The 18387-nt window shown below is 48.0% G+C and overlaps 2 protein-coding genes across 11 annotated transcripts in view; both read left to right on the forward strand.

Annotated features, from left to right (window-relative positions):
• Positions 1-18387, forward strand: part of LOC140119786 (uncharacterized) — a 299698-nt gene that overhangs the window by 147481 nt on the left and 133830 nt on the right. The window lies entirely within an intron of this gene.
• On the forward strand, positions 9192-12456 carry LOC140119862 (uncharacterized). The gene is made up of 3 exons (XM_072139291.1): positions 9192-9410; positions 10022-11249; positions 11345-12456. Exons 1-2 carry the CDS (start codon positions 9380-9382, stop codon positions 10975-10977), a joined length of 987 nt encoding a protein of 328 aa, XP_071995392.1. The 5' UTR covers positions 9192-9379; the 3' UTR covers positions 10978-11249; positions 11345-12456.

Below are 18387 nucleotides of genomic sequence, written 5' to 3' on the forward strand. Positions count from 1 at the left end.
TAAACACAGATCACGTACAGAGAGAACAATGCAATGATAGTCTCCACCAAGGTAGGTATCGGGCACAGATATGGAACTACACTCACCGGCCACTTTATTAGGTACACCTGTCCAACTGCTCGTTAACACTTAATTTCTAATCAGCCAATCACATGGCGGCAACTCAGTGCATTTAGGCATGTAGACATGGTCAAGACAATCTCCTGCAGTTCTCCCGAGCATCAGTATGGGGAAGAAAGGTGATTTGAGGCCTTTGAACGTGGCATGGTTGTTGGTGCCAGAAGGGCTGGTCTGAGTATTTCAGAAACTGCTGATCTACTGGGATTTTCATGCACAACCATCTCTAGGGTTTACAGAGAATGGTCCGAAAAAGAAAAAACATCCGGTGAGCGGCAGTTCTGTGGGCGGAAATGCCTTGTTGATGCCAGAGGTCAGAGGAGAATGGGCAGACTGGTTCGAGCTGATACAAAGGCAACAGTGACTCAAATCGCCACCCGTTACAACCAAGGTAGGCAGAAGAGCATCTCTGAACGCACAGTACGTCCAACTTTGAGGCAGATGGGCTACAGCAGCAGAAGACCACACCGGGTGCCACTCCTTTCAGCTAAGAACAGGAAACTGAGGCTACAATTTGCACAAGCTCATCGAAATTGGACAGTAGAAGATTGGAAAAACGTTGCCTGGTCTGTTGAGTCTCGATTTCTGCTGCGACATTCGGATGGTAGGGTCAGAATTTGGCGTCAACAACATGAAAGCATGGATCCATCCTGCCTTGTATCAGCGGGTCAGGCTGGTGGTGGTGGTCTCATGGTGTGGGGAGTATTTTCTTGGCACTCTTTGGGCCCCTTGGTACAACGCCACAGCCTACCTGAGTATTGTTGCTGCCCATGTCCATCCCTTTATGAGCACAATGTACCCTGTAACATCTGATGGCTACTTTCAGCAGGATAATGCGCCATGTCATAAAGCTGGAATCATCTCATATGATTATATGGTGGGGTCACCATTCAGTTTACAATAGGTGTTATAATGATTTAGCATGAGTTGTTCTAATCCAGAGCCTATCAATTCATCCACTAATGTGGTTTCTGATAATGAATGTATTGGCAACGTCAGAGATCAAGTCAATCTACTCACCCTTAAGAGCTTACTTGTTGAATCGGCAATAGTGGCCAAACCATTCAAAACCAGTAACCCTGCGTTTTACCCTTTAATGTCCAGGTGTGAAGTTATGGACAAGTTCCAAGATTGCATAATAAAAAAAAAACTCACAGATTTGAAAACCAGCTGTTCAATATAAGAAAAGCAACATTAGTGCACGGGAAAAACGGTCCATACGGGACTTAAGGGACCACACAGATTTAATAATAAAAACACGCTGATAAAGGTGGCTCCACCCTATATAAAAAAATTAGTGAAGATTTACTTAAATGATTATAACACCTATCGTAAGTTGAATGGTGACCCCAACCATCAATTGTCAGAAAAGTTTGACTAAACTTTTTGAAGAAGGTAAAGCACAGGGCATCATAGATGACAGACTAAAAGAATTCCTATTTGTGAAATTCCCTGTCATGCCGGTCTTCCACTCTCCCCCCAACGTGCACAAAGACATCTTTCCCCCTCCCTGTCGACCAATAGTGGCGGGGATGGGGATCGGGAGCCTTGGGGAGCGACTGGGAGACTGGCTTGACCATTATTTGCAACCGCTCACTTTAATCACACCAAGCTACCTCAGAGACACAAAATAATAGAGACCATCAAATGGGGGGGACACTATCAGCTGGACATCGTGTGATGTAAGCGCATTATATTCATCGATCCCACAAAATCATCGATCAACACTTGAACGGATTCAGTACACATTCTCCATGCTTTAAGGAATTCATACTGATGACGACGGAGTTTCTACTAAAGAATAACTTCTTTATGTTGCAAGTGGAGGGGACTCCGATGGGAGCAAAATTCTCCCCCTCCACTTGCAAATATCTACATGATCCAGTGGGAAAAGTTCTATGTTTTTGCGGACACCAATCCGTACAGGACATCTATAGAGTGGTATGGCCGCCTTATAGATGATCTGTTAAGGATATGGAATGGCTCAAGTAGTGAATTTGATGAATTTGTTACTTATCTCAATACAAATCATATGAATCTGCGTTTCACTCATCATTTTGGGGGAAAGAACATTGATTACTTAGATGTTTCACCGAAAGGGTCAAATGCATCGATCTTAGTGTCCCCTTATCGCAAGCCAGTAGCAGGTAACACTGTCCTTTTATCCACGTCGTGTCATCCACCACATGTTGTGGATAATATTCCTTATGGGGAACTAATCCGCATTCGCAGGAACGGCTCAGCAGACGCCATATTTGAACATCAACTCAGGGATTGGGAACAAAGGTTCAAAAAGAGCCAATACAATCCCAAGGTCCTGTCTTCAGCTAAAAAAAGAATCAAACAAGTACAGAGAGACGCACTCCTGATTGACCAACAAAATAATAACAATGAGAGCAATTCAGATGACACGCATACACCAATGGCCTTTGTAACCACATACAGTAAACAATATCAAGAGAATTGTTAATACATTTTTACCTATATTGGAACAGAATGAGGATGCTAAGGGTCAGATACTAAGGGTCAGATGCTAAGGGTCACGAGGGGTCAGATACATTTCCAAGAAAGCTCCAACTTTAGGCTCCATGCTCTCCTTGAGTTTGTTCTCAAGCACCAGAGATAATCAAACAACATATACATGGCTACACCACCCATAACCATAGATGTGGACATGCACGCTGTTTGGTTTATGGATATTTATCCACAACCAATCATTTTTCCTCGTGCGTAACAAACATAAATTACAACATCAATACCTATATAAACCTATATGTAGTTTATTTGATCACCTGCACCACTTGCAACAAACAGTGCGCAGGTTGCACAACGAATTCTTTGAAAATACGCATCAGGAAACATTTATCAGATATAAGAAACTGGATTTGAGATATAAAGAAGTAATTCCTTCATGGTTTTCATTATCTCCTGTGTCTATCCCTGTTGCTGGATTTTGTTTTAGTTATTTCATGTTTTTAAAATTCGGACTCGCACCGCTCTCTCCCTAGGGGCGTATTTACTGATAATTACCTGACTTGGTCAGTGTTCATGATGTCACACGCCGGTGGTGAGCGCGGTGTTTAAAAGAGTCTGAGGATTCTATGTACAGACATACCATGATTAAGCTCTTCGGAGCGAAACGCGTAAGTTTTTTGCCCTGGTGATCCCATGTACATCTGTGCACCTTGCCGTGGAATGTGTTTTCAAAGGACTGGAATAAAGAAATATTATTGGATACCTCCTGAAGCGCTGGTCCCATTGTTTGTACTTTTGCCTTGAAGTCCGTGGGGAATTTACTGCCGGGAGTAAATTCAGGAAATTCCACAGAGAGGTGAGCTGCTTTATGCTTTTTTTCGTCTTTTCTTTACAAAATGCATACAGCGTACCGCCATGTAGTAAAAGAGAGATACAGCGTACCAGCATGTAGTATAAAATGCATCCAGTGTGCCGCCATGTAGTATAAAATGCATACAACGTCCCACCATGTAGTATAAAATGCATACAGCTTACCAACATGTAGTATAAAATGAATACAGCATACCAACATGTAGTATAAAATGAATACAGCATACTGCCATGTAGTTTAAAATGCATACAGTGTACCGCCATGTAGTTTAAAATGCATACAGTGTACCGCCATGTAGTATAAAATGCATACAGCGTACCACCATGTGGTATAAAATGCACACAGCGTACCACCATGTGGTATAAAATGCACACAGCGTACCGCAATGTAGTATAAAATGCATGCAGCATACCGCCATGTAGTATAAAATGCATACAGCGTACCACCATGTAGTAAAAGAGAGATACAGCGTACCACCATGTAGTATAAAATGCATACAGCATAGCGCAATGTAGTATAAAATGCATACAGCATTCCGCCAAGTAGTATAAAATGCATAGAGTGTGCCACCTTGTAGTATAAAATGCATGCAGCATACCGCCATGTAGTATAAAATGCATACAGCGTACCACCATGTAGTAAAAGAGAGATACAGCGTACCACCATGTAGTATAAAATGCATACAGCATAGCGCAATGTAGTATAAAATGCATACAGCATTCCGCCAAGTAGTATAAAATGCATAGAGTGTGCCACCTTGTAGTATAAAATGCATACAGCGTACTGCCATGTAGTATGAAATGCATACAGCATACTGCCATGTAGTATAAAATGCATACAACGTACCGCCATGTAGTATAAAATGCATACAGCGTACCGCCATGTAGTATACAATGCATACAACGTACCGCCATGTAGTCTACAATGCATACAGCGTACCGCCATGTAGTATAAAATGCATACAGCTTACCAACATGTAGTATAAAATGAATACAGCATACTGCCATGTAGTATAAAATGCATACAGCTTACCAACATGTAGTATAAAATGAATACAGCATACTGCCATGTAGTATAAAATGCATACAGTGTACCGCCATGTAGTATAAAATGCATACAGTGTGCCGCCATGTGGTATAAAATGCATACAGCATACCGCAATGTAGTATAAAATGCATACATCATACCGCCATGTAGTATAAAATGCATACAGCGTACCGCCATGTAGTATAAAATGCATACAGCGTACCGCCATGTAGTAAAAGAGAGATACAGTGTACCAGCATGTAGTATAAAATGCATCCAGTGTGCCGCCATGTAGTATAAAATGCATACAACGTCCCACCATGTAGTATAAAATGCATACAGCTTTCCAACATGTAGTATAAAATGAATACAGCATACCAACATGTAGTATAAAATGAATACAGCATACTGCCATGTAGTTTAAAATGCATACAGTGTACTGCCATGTAGTATAAAATGCATACAGCGTACAGCCATGTGGTATAAAATGCACACAGCGTACCGCTATGTGGTATAAAATGCATACAGCGTACCGCAATGTAGTATAAAATGCATGCAGCATAGCGCCATGTAGTATAAAATGCATACAGCGTACCACCATGTAGTAAAAGAGAGATACAGCATACCACCATGTAGTATAAAATGCATACAGCGTAGCGCAATGTAGTATAAAATGCATACAGCATTCCGCCAAGTAGTATAAAATGCATAGAGTGTGCCACCTTGTAGTATAAAATGCATACAGTGTACCGCCATGTAGTAAAAAATACATACAGCGTACTGCCATGTAGTATAAAATGCATACAGCGTACCGCAATGTAGTATAAAATGCATACAACGTACCACCATGTAGTATAAAATGCATACAGCGAACCACCATGTAGTATAAAATGCATACAGCGAACCAACATGTAGTATAAAATGAATACATCATACTACCATGTAGTATAAAATGCATACAGTGTACCGCCATGTAGTATAAAATGCATACAGTGTGCCGCCATGTAGTATAAAATGCATACAGCGTAGCGCCATGTGGTATAAAATGCATACAGCGTGCCACCTTGTAGTATAAAATGCATACAGCGTACCGCCATGTAGTGTAAAATGCATACAGCGTACCACCATGTAGTATAAAATGCATACAGCATACCGCCAAGTTGTATAAAATGCATACAGTGTGCAACCATGTACTATAAAATGCATACAGTGTGCCACCATGTAGTATAAAATATATAAAGCATGCCGCCAGGTAGTACAAAATGCATACAGCGTGCTGCCATGTAGTATAAAACTAAAATTTGAATTTATTTCAGGGCTTCCATGCCACTGACATGGCGCAGAAGCCCTGATAAATATCACGAATACTGCATATACATACAGCATATATACACACACATACAGTATATACAACATCTACACACATACTGCACATACATACAGCAAATATATACATACATACACCATATACATATATACATACCAGAGGCGTATATATACATATTGGTACAGACACGTTTAAACAATCGCACACATTTACGCACTCATGTACACACATTTATATTATACATACACAGGTAAAGTTCTAAACTCATACACTCACTTTTATATACTCGTATACACTTATACACACTCATTTATACATTTATACACTAATACATACAGTACATACATAATCATACATTTGAACACACATACTGTATAGTATATACACAATGGGGCACATGTACCAAGGGTCCTCGGAGCGCATTTTCGTTGGGTTTTCCGAAGATTTCCGTGTTGCGCCGCATTTAACAGGGGTTTTTGGTGCAAGTGATCGGATTTTGTCGCAAATCGTACAGACTTTCATGCAAGCAAACCAGGGGACGTGGCCGAAGGACGATCCGACTGAATTGGGCTTTAAGATTCAAATTGTCGCAAGCCACGCACTCACATACACCGGGAAGAAGAAGGTGAATTCCAGCAGACCTGAGCGGGGAAACGGCAGAAGAAGGAAATCACAATCTACGTGAATCGCCCTGGACTTCATCTTCGCCACACCGTCCGGATCTGGGATCGCGACAGGACCGGGTATGTAAATCTGCCCCCATATATATATATATATATATATATATATATATACATATAGTATATATACATCATAAACTAATTCATACAGTATAAACACACCAAATTCACACATAGGCGGTTATTTAGCATACGCCGGATGCTGCTCCGGCACAGCCGCATGCATCAAAAGCCTTCATCCTCTTGATGTATCCGGCTGCAGTGTGTGTGTGTGTGTGTGTGTATGTATATATGTATATATATATATATATACAGTATGTGTGGGTACATATATATACAGTGTGTGTATATATGTACAGTGTGTGTCTATATATATGTACAGTATGTGTGTATATATGTACAGTATGTGTGTGTGTATTTATATGCACAGTTACTTGCTTACTTTATGGAAATGGCGGTTGGTGATTGGGGGGGTCATCTTCTTCAAATTCGCCAGTTGTGTCGTCCAGCAAAGGGGGGGCAACGGCAGGCCGACGACTGTATAGCCATATAGGAGTACGTGCAAGCTGGCGGGCAAGGGGGGCAGGCAGGAAAAAGGACGTGTTGGCAGGCGGGTAGGGGGATGTGCAGGCGGGCAGGAGAACATGACGGCAGGCGGGTAGGGGGACGTGCAGGTGGGGGGGGGGGGTCGTTTAAGGCCGGCAGAAGGACTTGTCAGCAGGCGCGCATGGGGAGAGGTCGGCGGGTGGGCAGAAGGACGTAACCGCAGGAGGGTAGGGGGACGTGCTGGCAAGAGGGTAAGGGTACATACTGACATTGGCACGTGGTGGCAGACAGGCAGGGGGGCGTGGCGGCAGGCGGGCAGGGTGACGTGGCGGCAGGAGCGTAGGGGTACATGCCGGCGGGCGGGCAGTGGGACATGCCGGTGGGCTGGCAGGGAGACAGGCGGGCAGAAGGACGTGTCGGAGGGAGGGTAGAGGGATGTGTGGGCAAGTGGATAGGAGGACATGCTGGCGGGTGGGCGGGCAAAAGGATGTGGGTGTGGTTTTGTCATCCATTCCGGGCCCCTGGTGCAGCACGGGCCCCGTAGCAACCGCTACGGCTGCTACGCCTGTTGTTACGCCACTGATACATACACATCAATACATACTTATGCATACATACTTACATATACATACATATATAAATACTGTACATACTTACATATACATAGAAGTTACCTTCCTCTTTTCTTGTTTTGCGGTCCTGACAGGTTCAGCCTTGTCCTCCGCCGGGTGGGGGGTGGCGACTGGAGCCGGGGGGAACCGGAGCCGGGGGGAGGGGGGTGAACGGAGCCTAGAGGAGCAGGGACCAGAGCCGAGGTGGGGAGGGGAATAGAGTCAGAGGAAGGACTGGAGCCATAGGGGGAAGCGGGGGGGGGGGGGAGGGGGTTCCTGGGTCAGAGGGAAGTATGAAGGGAGTGGGGGAACCCGGAGAAGACCAGGGCTGCAGTCAAGTGGATGTGCCGCCGGCAATCAGGCTGGAGTGCTGGCTGGCAGGAGGGTGGATGTGCTGGCGGGAGTGTGGATGTATCGGCTGTCAGTAATTGGGATGTGGGACATGGTGGATGTGCCAACACAGGGTACATATGTTCGCTGGCGGGCAGTGGGAAGTGCCTGGGATCATGTGGTTGTGTTGGCCAGGGTGGCTGGTACATCTGCCGGCTGGAGGGGGAAACTGTCAGCCGGCGGGTGGGAGCCCGGTGACGCCCTTTCATCTAGCAGGAGGCATGCCACCTTAGGTGAGATTTTCAACTCGCCTCATGGCAGGTGCGCCCCTGCAGGGTGACTTAGACAAACTGAGTATTTGGTTGTCTACTTGGCAAATGAGGTTCAATGAGAATAAATGTAAGGGGGCTAATAATACACAGGCAACATATGTCCTTGGGGAAGTAAACATTGAGAAGGACAACAGGGACAGCAGAGAGCTATAAGAAGGGCCTAGATGCCTTTTACACCTAATTAACATCGACGGTTCTGTTATATAGAATTGTTTCCCCCAAATCCCTTCCTCATCCAATCCCTTCCCTTCCTCATCCAATCCCTTCCTCATCCAATCCCTTCCTCCTCCAATCCCTTCCCTTCCTTGGTTGAACTTGATGGACATTTGTCTTTTTTCTATTGTAGAAACTCTGTAACTACCTGGACCACACACATGAAGGAGCTCCCAGCCAATGGAAATGATTATTTTATCCCAATTCTGTAAATACGTCCCCTGATCATTAATAATTATCTCTTTATTCTGTTTTTATGACATATTTTATTACACGCCAAACCTACTTTATAAATCTGCAGATTCTTGAATACACCTGTGCATGGAAAATACATCCATCCATCTATAGTTTATATAATATTGTATGGATTCATAGACAGGATTTGTACGGACCTACTAGAGTGTAGATGGCGCCATAGTGAATAATCCCCAGAAACCCCCAATATGGCTGCACTTCCTGTTGTCACCTCCAAACATTGTCCACCATTTACATAACTACAGTGTGTACATACCTGGATAGTGGTGGGTGCATGGAATGTCACAGGATTCCGGCCAATTGTGATGTCATAATGCAGGGGGCGGGGCTACAGCAGTGGGCGGGGCTACCCTAGGCTATAAAAGCCCCACCCGCCATCCACCTGGTGCCATTTGGTCCCCGCTAGTAGTGGAAGCAGGAGCTGAAACTATTAGTGGTCCTTATTGCATTGCTATTTCAAGTCTTTTCTTTGAGACCTTGATCTAGTGTTTTTTCGTCATCGCTGGGTAGGGGCTTTGCCTCCTGCCCTTTGTGGGCCTTAGGGCTCCCCCCAACCTTTTTAGGTTTTTTTTGTGTTTCTACATCTTTTCCTCATAATGGACCGGCGATCCCGGATGGCAGAGTCAGGTAAGTGGACGCTTTTTCTGCAGGATCTATCATCTGTTGTACACAAATTATACATACCCCCGTTTCCCCGAAAATAAGACAGTGTCTTATATTAATTTTTGCTCCTAAGAAGGCACTAGGTCTTATTTTTAGGGGATGTCTTATTTTGCCATGAACAAGAATTTACATTTATCGTTGGACAAAAATTCTCCTTCTCTAACCTCCTTATGACTCTCCAAACTCTGAATTTCCTGCTTTATTTCTTGTGACTCCATTTCTATGAGAATCATTGGCCCCAATCTCTGATGTTTAGTAAAAGCCCTTCCCATAAATGACCCTTCTTATCCTGGGAGCTGATGGGATCACATTTACAGCACAACATCCGGTGATTTACTTCCATGAATTTTTCCCCATGTCACAACCTTCTGCAGCATCTAAAAGATTTACTAATACTAATGTATGGCGTGGGGGGAGCTGCTGTAATGGCGGCCGCTAGGTCTTATTTTCAGGGGAGGCCTTATATTTCTAAGTCTGAACACTAGGTACTAGGTCTTAATTTCGGGAGATGTCTTATTTTATGGGAAACAGGGTAGCTCTAATACACTGTCAATTTTTCTTTATTGCATTTCTAGACTTAAGCCCGAGACGACGTCTCCGTTCGTCTAGGCAGCGTCTGCCAGCGGCAGACAATGAGAATGGCGTATCACGCACGGACCGCCAGTCACAACGCCGTAGCCGTCGTCCAAACACAGGGCGCAGCCGTTCTCCACTCCGTCGAGAAGCTGGAGCAGCACCACGGACTAGAGCAGCAATCTCATCAGCAGTGCCAGCCCCATCTGCTCCTAGAACTACCCAAAGATCGGAAGGCCGCCCATCGCAGCGCCGCAGAGGGCAACCACACAGCAGCTCTCCAAGCCGCCCAGAGTCTGAGTTAGCACGGCGCAGACGGCAACCACGCAGCCGCTCTCCACGTCATACACACCCTGAGTCAGCGGGTCATAGACGCCAAGCGGACAGAGTGCGCAGCCGCTCTCCACACCATACACACCCGGAGTCAGTGCGCCACAGACGCCAAGCTGACAGAGTACCTGACCACTCTCCACGCAATCTAGAACCTGAGGCACCAGCAGAGCCTGAGGCACCAGCACCAGCAGAGCCTGAGGCACCAGCAGAGCCTGAGGCACCAGCACCAGCAGAGCCTGAGACACCAGCACTAGCAGAGCCTGAGGCATCGACAGAGCCAAGTGTAGCCATATCACCTGCAACGCCAGGCCCTGTAGTGTCATCTGTGCCTAGTGAGCCAGCTAGTCCGGAGGATGAAGGCCCAACCACCAGTGGTATTACCACAGCACAGCGACCCCAGAACTCACGACGCCGGAAAGGTCCAGCTGGAAGACTGAAACGTCTGCAGATGATAAGCTACACCCCAACTGATGACGCCAACTCATCCTGCATCATTTGTATGGAAGACTTCATAACAGAAGAGACTGTAGCCAAGCTGCCCTGCAGTCATCTCTTCCACCATGGCTGCATCGTAAGGTGGATTGGAAAAAATCTCACCTGCCCTATCTGCAGAGCACTCGTCTAAGAAGACAGACAACCAGAATCCCCGGCTGGAGCTTCTATGAGCCGTCTACCATCATGCCGGATACAGCCGCAGGGGCCTAAAACTCAGACAGAACCCATCCAGAAACATCACTGCCTCTGTGCTGGAACTCTGCGACTGCTAATCCAGAGGCTTAGTGCTCCCACAACCTTTTTAGGTTTTCTGTGTGTTTTGTACATCTTTTCCTTTGACCACGAGCCTGCAAGATCTCGCGTGGCTCATAATGGACTAGCGATCCTGGATGGCAGAGTCAGGTAAGTTGACGCTTCTTCTGCAGGATGCATCATCTGTCGACACAAATTATACATAGCACTGATACACTCTCAAATGTTCTTTATTGTATTTGTAGACTTTAGCCCAAGATGACGTCTCCATTCGTCTATGGAGCATCTGCCAGCACCAACCGATGTAGAAACCGTACTGCCCACAGACCGCCGGCCCCGCGGCTGCAGCCACCGAACAAACACAGGACGCAGCCGTTCTCCACTCCATCGAGCAGCTGAAGCAGCGCCACAAAATAGTGCGGCAATATCATCAGCAGTGCCAGCACCATCCGCTGATAACAGCATACGACATCGTATGGCCCAAAGATCGGAAGGCCGCCCACCACAGCGCTGCAACACAGCCGCTCTCTAAGCCGCCCAGAGTCTGAGTTAGCAAGGTGCAGGTGCCAACTGCGCAGCCGCTCTCCACAACTTACACACCCCGAGTCAGCATGTCACAGATGTCAAGCGTACAGAGTCCCTGACCCCTCTCCATGCCTACTAGAGCCTGAGGCACCAGCACCACCAGAGCCTGAGGCAGTGCCAGGGCCATCAGAACCTCAGGCACCAGCACCAACACCAACAGAGCCTGAGGCACCAACACCACCAGGGTCTGAGGCATCAACAGGTCCAAGTGTAGCCATGTCATCTGCAGTGCAAGGCCCTGTAGTGTCATCTGTGCCTAGTGAGCCAGCTAGTCAGTAGGACGAAGGCCCAACCAGTGATATTACCACAATGCAGTGACCCCAGAACCCACGACGCTGGAGAGGGCTATCTAGAAGACTGGAATGTCTGCAGATGATGAGCTACACCCCAACTGATGATGCCAACTCATCCTGCATCATTTGTATGGAAGACTTTATAGCAGCCAAGCCAAGATGGCCTGCAGTCATCTCTTCCACAATGGCTGCGTCGTACGGTGCCCAATCTGCAGAGCACGCGTCCAACAAGACTAGAAGAACAGAATCCCGGCCAGAGCATCTGAAGGGCGTCTACAATCGACAGCTGCACATCGCAGGTGCAACATCAGACAGAACCCATCCAGAAAAGTCACTGCCTCTGTGCCGGATCTCTGCGACTGCTAATCCAGACGCTTAGGGCTCCCACAACCTTTTTAGGTTTTCTGTGTATCTTGTACATCTGTTTTTTTGACCACAAGCCTACAAAAGCTTGCGTGGCTCATAATGGACCAGCGATCCCGGATTGGCAGAGTCAGGTAAGTGGACGCTTCTTCTGCAGGATTTATCATCTGTCATCACAAATTATACATAGGTCTAATACACTCTCATTTTTTCTTTATTGCATTTGTAGACTTTAGCCCTAGACGACGTCTCCATTCATCTAGGCAGCATCTGCCAGCGGCAGCCGATGTGGAAACCGTAACGCGCACAGACTGCTGGCCACGTTGCCACAGCTGCCGGCCACACACATGGTGCAGCCATTCTCCACTCCGTCGAGAAGCTGAAGCAGCATCACGAACTAGTGCAGCAATCTCATCAGCAGAGCCAGAACCATCTGCTCCTAGCAGCATATGACAGCATACGACCCAAAGATCGGAAGGCCGCCAATCGCAGCACCGCAGAGGGCAACCACACAGCCGCTCTCCAAGCCGCCCAGAGTCTGAGTTAGCGTGGCACAGCCGCCAACCCCGCAGCCGCTCTCCATGCCATACACACCCTGAGTCAGTATGCCACAGATGCCAAGCGGACAGAGTGCGCAGTTGCTCTCCACGCCATACACACTCTGCATCAGTGCCCCACAGACGCCAAGCAGACAGAGTATCCGACCAGCACCACCAGAGCCTGAGGCAGCGCCAGGGCCATCAAACCTGAGGCACCAGCAGAGCCTTAGGCACCAGCACAACCAGAGCCTGAGGCAGCACCAACTCCATCGGAACCTGAAAAAATCTCACCTGCCCAATCTGCAGAGCACTCGTCTAACAGGACCAGATGACCAGACTCCCTGGCCAGAGCATCTGAAAGGTTTCTACTATTGTACTATTGGCTCATAAAGGACTAGTGATCCCAGATGGCAGAGTCAGGTAAGTGGACGCTTCTTCTCTAGGATGTAGTATCTGTTGACACAAATTATACATAGCTCTAATACACTCTAATTTTTTCTTTAATGCATTTATAGATTTTAGCCCGAGACGACGTCTCCATTCGTCTAGACAGCATCTGCCAGGGGCAGCCGGTGCGGAAACCGTACCGTGCACAGACCGCTGGCCACAACCCTGCAGCCGCCAAACAAACACAGGACGCAGCCGTTCTGCACTCCGTTGAGCAGCTGAAGCAGTGCCACAGAATAATACGGCAATATCATCATCAGTGCCAACACCATCTGCTCCTAACAGCATACGACATTGTACGACCCAAAGATCGGGAGGCCACCCACCACTGCGCCGTAGAGGGCAACCACACAGCAGCTCTCTAAGCCGGCCAGAGTCTACGTTAGCTAGGTGCAGGCACCAACCACGCAGCCGCTCTCCACGCCATTCACACACTGAGTCAGCTTGCCACAAATGTCAAGTGGATAGAGTACCCATTCGCTCTCTACGCCGTCTAAAGTCTGAGGCACCAGCACCACCAGCATCTGAAGCAGTGCTAGAGCCATCAGAATCTAAGGCACCATCACCACAAGAGCCTGAGACATCAACAGGGCCAATTGTAGCCATATCATTCCCAGCACCAGGTCCTGCAGTGTCATCTGTGCCTAGTGAGCCAGCTAGGCAGGAGGACGAAGAAATGCCTCTGCGCCGGACCTCTGCGACTGCTAAGCCAGAGGCTTAGGGCTCCCACAACCTTTTTAGGTTGTCTGTGTGTTTTGTACATCTTTTCCTTTGACCACGAGCCTGCAAGATCTCGCGTGGCTCCCAATGGACCAGCGATCCAGGATGGTAGAGTCAGGTAAGTGGATGATTCTTCTGCAGGATGTATCATCTACTAGAGCCTGAGGCACCAGCACCACCAGAACCTGAGGCAGGGCCATCAGAACCACAGGCACCAGCACCAACAGAGCTTGAGGCACCAACACCACCAGAGTCTGAGGCATCAACAGGTCCAAGTGTAGCCATGTCATCTGCAGTGCAAGGCCCTGTAGTGTCATCTGTGCCTAGTGATCCAGCTTAGTCAGGAGGACGAAGGCCCAACCAGTGGTATTACCACAATGCAGTGACCCCAGAACCCACGACGCTGGAGACTGCGCGCTGGAAGTCTGGAACGTCTTCAGATGATGAGCTACACCCCAACTGATGACGCCAACTCATCCTGCATAATTTGTATGGAAGACATTATAGCAGCCAAGCTGGCCTGCCCAGCAGTTATCTCTTCCACAATGGCTGCATTGTAAGGTGGATTGTAAAACATCTCACCTGCTCAATCTGCAGAGCACTCGTCTAACAAGACTAGATGAACAGAATCCCGGCCGGAGCATCTGAAGGGCGTCTACCATCAACAGCTGCACATCGCAGGGGCCTAAACATCAGACAGAACCCATCCAGAAATTCACTGCCTCTGCGCCAGATCTCTGCGACTGCTAATCCAGAGGCTTAGGGCTCCCACAACCTTTTTAGGTTTTCTGTGTATTTTGTACATCTCTGTTCCTTTGACCACGAGCCTACAAAATCTTGCGTGGCTCATAATGGACCAGCGATCCCGGATGGCAGAGTCAGGTAAGCGGACGCTTCTTCTGCAGGATTTATCATCTGTCAGCACAAATTATATGTAGGTCTAATACACTCTCATTTTTTCTTTATTGCATTTGTAAACTTTAGCCTGAGATGACGTCTTCATTCTTCTAGGCAGCATCTTCCAGTGGCAGCCGATGTGGAAACAATAACGCGCACAGACCGCCGGCCACGTTGCCGCAGCCACCGACCACACACATGGTACAGCCGTTCTCCACTCCGTCGAGAAGCTGAAGCAGCATCATGAACTAGTGCAACAATCTCATCAGCAGAGCCAGAACCATCTGCTCCTAGCAGCATATGACAGCATACGACCCAAAGATCGGAAGGCCGCCAATCGCAGCACCATAGAGGGCAACCACAAAGCCACTCTCCAAGCCGCCCAGAGTCTGAGTTAGCGCGGCACAGACGCCAACCCCACAGCCGCTCTCCACGCCACATACACTCTGCATCAGTACCCAACCGCTCTCCACGCTGTCTAGTGCCTGAGGCACCAGCACCAGCAGAGCCTTAGGCACCAGCATAACCAGAGCCTGAGGCAGCGACATTGCCATTAGAAATTGAGGCACCAGCCCCACCAGAGCCTGAGGCAGCGCCAGGGCCATCAAATCTGAGGCACCAGCATAGCCTTAGGCACCAGCATAACCAGAGCCTGAGGCAGCGCCAACGCCATAGGAACCTGAGGCACCAGCACCACCAGAGCCTGAGGCACCAATGCCACCAGAGCCTTAGGCATCGACAGGGCCAAGTGTAGCCATATCACCTGCAGCCCAAAGCCCTATAGGGTTATCTGTGGCTAGTGAGCCAGCTAATCAGGAAGACGGAAGCCCAATCACCAGTGGTATTACCATACAGCGACCCCAGAACCCATGACGCCAGGTGGGGCCGTCTGGAAAACTGGAACATCTGCAGGTGATGAGCTACACCCAGTGACGTAACTTGTAGCGTAAGTTGACGGGCCGCAGTGCATAGTCTGTACCAGGCCCCAGACTATAATCTATGGTTTATAATACTCGTCAGCTCATATGGAAAATTGACACCTTTTGGGCCCCCTAAGTCTCTTGGGCCCAGTTGCGAACGCACCCTCTGCACTCCCTCAAGTTACGCCTCTGGTTACACCCCAACAATGTTGTTTGCTGTTAGGAGCGGATGATATTGCCGCACTATTCTGTGGCGCTGCTTCAGCTGCTCAACGGAGTGGAGAAGGCTGCACCCTGTGTTTGCCGCTGGCAGATGCTGCCTGGGCGAATGGAGACTTAGTCTCGGGATAAAGTCTACAAATACAATAAAGAAAAATTGAGAGTGTATCAGGCAGCATCTGCCAGCGGCAAACACAGGATTCAGCCGTTCTCCACTCCGTTGAGCAGTTGAAGCAGCGCCACATAATAGTGCGGCAATATCATCCGCTCCTAACAGCAAACAACATTGTACGACCCAAAGATCGGAAGGCCGACCACCACAAAGCCGTAGAGGGCAACCACATAGCCGCTCTCTAAGCCGCCCAGAGTCTGAGTTAGGAAAGCGCAGACAGCAACTATTTACACCCCGAGTCAGCTTGCCATAGACGCCAAGTGGATAGAGTACCCATCCGCTCTCAACGCCATCTAAAGTCTGAGGCACCAGCACCACCAGAGCCTGATGCACCAGCACCACCAACATCTGAAGCAGCGCTAGGGCCATCAGAATCTAAGGCACCATCACCACCATAGATTGAGGCACTAACACCACATGAGTCTGAGGCATCGGCAGTGTCAAGTGTAGCCATATCATCCAGGCCCTGTAGTGTCATCTGTGCCTAGTGAGCCAGCTAGGCAGGAGGACGAAGGCCCAACCACCAGTGGTATTACCACAATGCAGTGACCCCAGAACCCACGATGCTGGAGAGGGCCCACTGGAAGACTGGAACATCTGTAGATGATGAGCTAAACCGCAACTGATAACGCCAACTCATCCTGCATAATATGTATGGAAGACTTAATAGCAGAAGAGACTGGAGCCAAGCTGCCCTGCAGTCATCTCTTCCACCATGGCTGCATCGTAAGGTGGATTGGAGAAAATCTCACCTCTCCCTCCAAAACAAGGAAAATCCATAGAAAATGGGCTTCAGATAAAATAAAGAAAGTAACAGTACTTTCAATTGAAGATCACATACACCACTCCACCCTGTTCTGAAATGGAAGACTCTTAGTGTTTCAAGGCTTGGCAGTTACTCCCAGTCATAGCCTTGAAGCACTAAGAGTCTTCCATTTCAGAACAGGCTGGAGTGGTGTATGTGATCTTCAATTGAAAGTACTGTTACTTTCTTTATTTTATCTGAAGCCCATTTTCTACAGATTTTCCTTGTTTTGAAGGGAGAGGTGAGATTTTCTCCAATCCACATTACGATGCAGCCATGGTGGAAGACATGACTGCAGGGCAGCTTGGCTACAGTCTGTTTTGAAGGGAGAGTTGAGCTTTGGTGACATTTTTTATTACTTGTTGTTCAGCATTTGCAAGAGAGCGTGCCTTTCTCCCAAATTGCTCCTCCCAAGTTCACTTGTTTTTTACCAGGAAATGTATTTGTGACTTAAAAAAATCTGACCTGCCCAATCTGCAGAGCACTTGTCTAACAAGATCAGACGACCAGAATCCCCAGCCGGAGCATCTAAAAGCCGTCTTCCAACGAGCCGCATACAGCTGCACATCGCAGGGGCCTAAACCTCAGACAGGACCCATCCAGAAACATCACTGCCTCTGCGCTGGACCTCTGCGACTGCTAAACAGAGGCCGAACCAGGCACCAACACCATCCCCTGCGCCAGTCCTTTATCTACTGCGCCAGAGGCCACGCCAGGAAAACTACAATAAATTTTTAATCTTAAATTTCAAAATGTATTTTTTGCATATGTTCCACTTGTAAGGTTAAATTTAGAGATATGGGGTGAGATGCTGACTTCTAGAGTCAGGGCTGGGTGCTAGATTCAAGGTTTGGTGCTATAGTCAGAGTTGGTAGCTAGGGTCAGAGTTGGGTGATCGAGTTAGGGTTGGGTTCTGTGGTAAGTAATAAGGGCTATGGTGGGGTTGAGTGCTATAGTAAACCTTGGGTTCTAGGCTCAGGGTTGGTTTCTAGGTTCAGGGTTGGGTGCTAGCTTAAGGTTTGGGAGCTATGGTCTGGTTTAGCTGCTAGAGTCAGGCTTGGGAGTTACGCTCAGGGTTGGGTGCTGCTGTCAGGGTTGGGTGCTGCTGTCAGGGTTGGGATCTGGAGTCAGGGTTGGGAGCTGTGGTCAGGGTTGGGTGCTGGAGTCAGGGTTGGGTGCTGGGGTCAGGGTTGGGTGCTGGAGTCTGGGTTGGGTGCTGGGGTCAGGGTTGGGTGCTGGGGTCAGGGTTGGGTGCTGGAGTCAGGGTTGGGTGCTGGAGTCAGGGTTGGGTGCTGGGGTCAGGGGTGGGAGCTGTGGTCAGGGTTGGG

The sequence above is a fragment of the Engystomops pustulosus genome, chromosome 2 (genome assembly GCF_040894005.1).
Source record: "Engystomops pustulosus chromosome 2, aEngPut4.maternal, whole genome shotgun sequence".
In the NCBI taxonomy this organism is placed as follows: Eukaryota; Metazoa; Chordata; class Amphibia; order Anura; family Leptodactylidae; genus Engystomops; species Engystomops pustulosus.

What these genes read in the sequence shown, in the direction of transcription:
- LOC140119862 (XM_072139291.1), top strand. Translation starts at nt 9,380, where the DNA reads ATGGACCGGCGATCCCGGATGGCAGAGTCAG. An exon ending in ATCCCGGATGGCAGAGTCAG is followed by an intron (nt 9,411 to 10,021) that starts GTAAGTGGACGC and finishes TTGCATTTCTAG; the next exon opens with ACTTAAGCCCGAGACGACGT.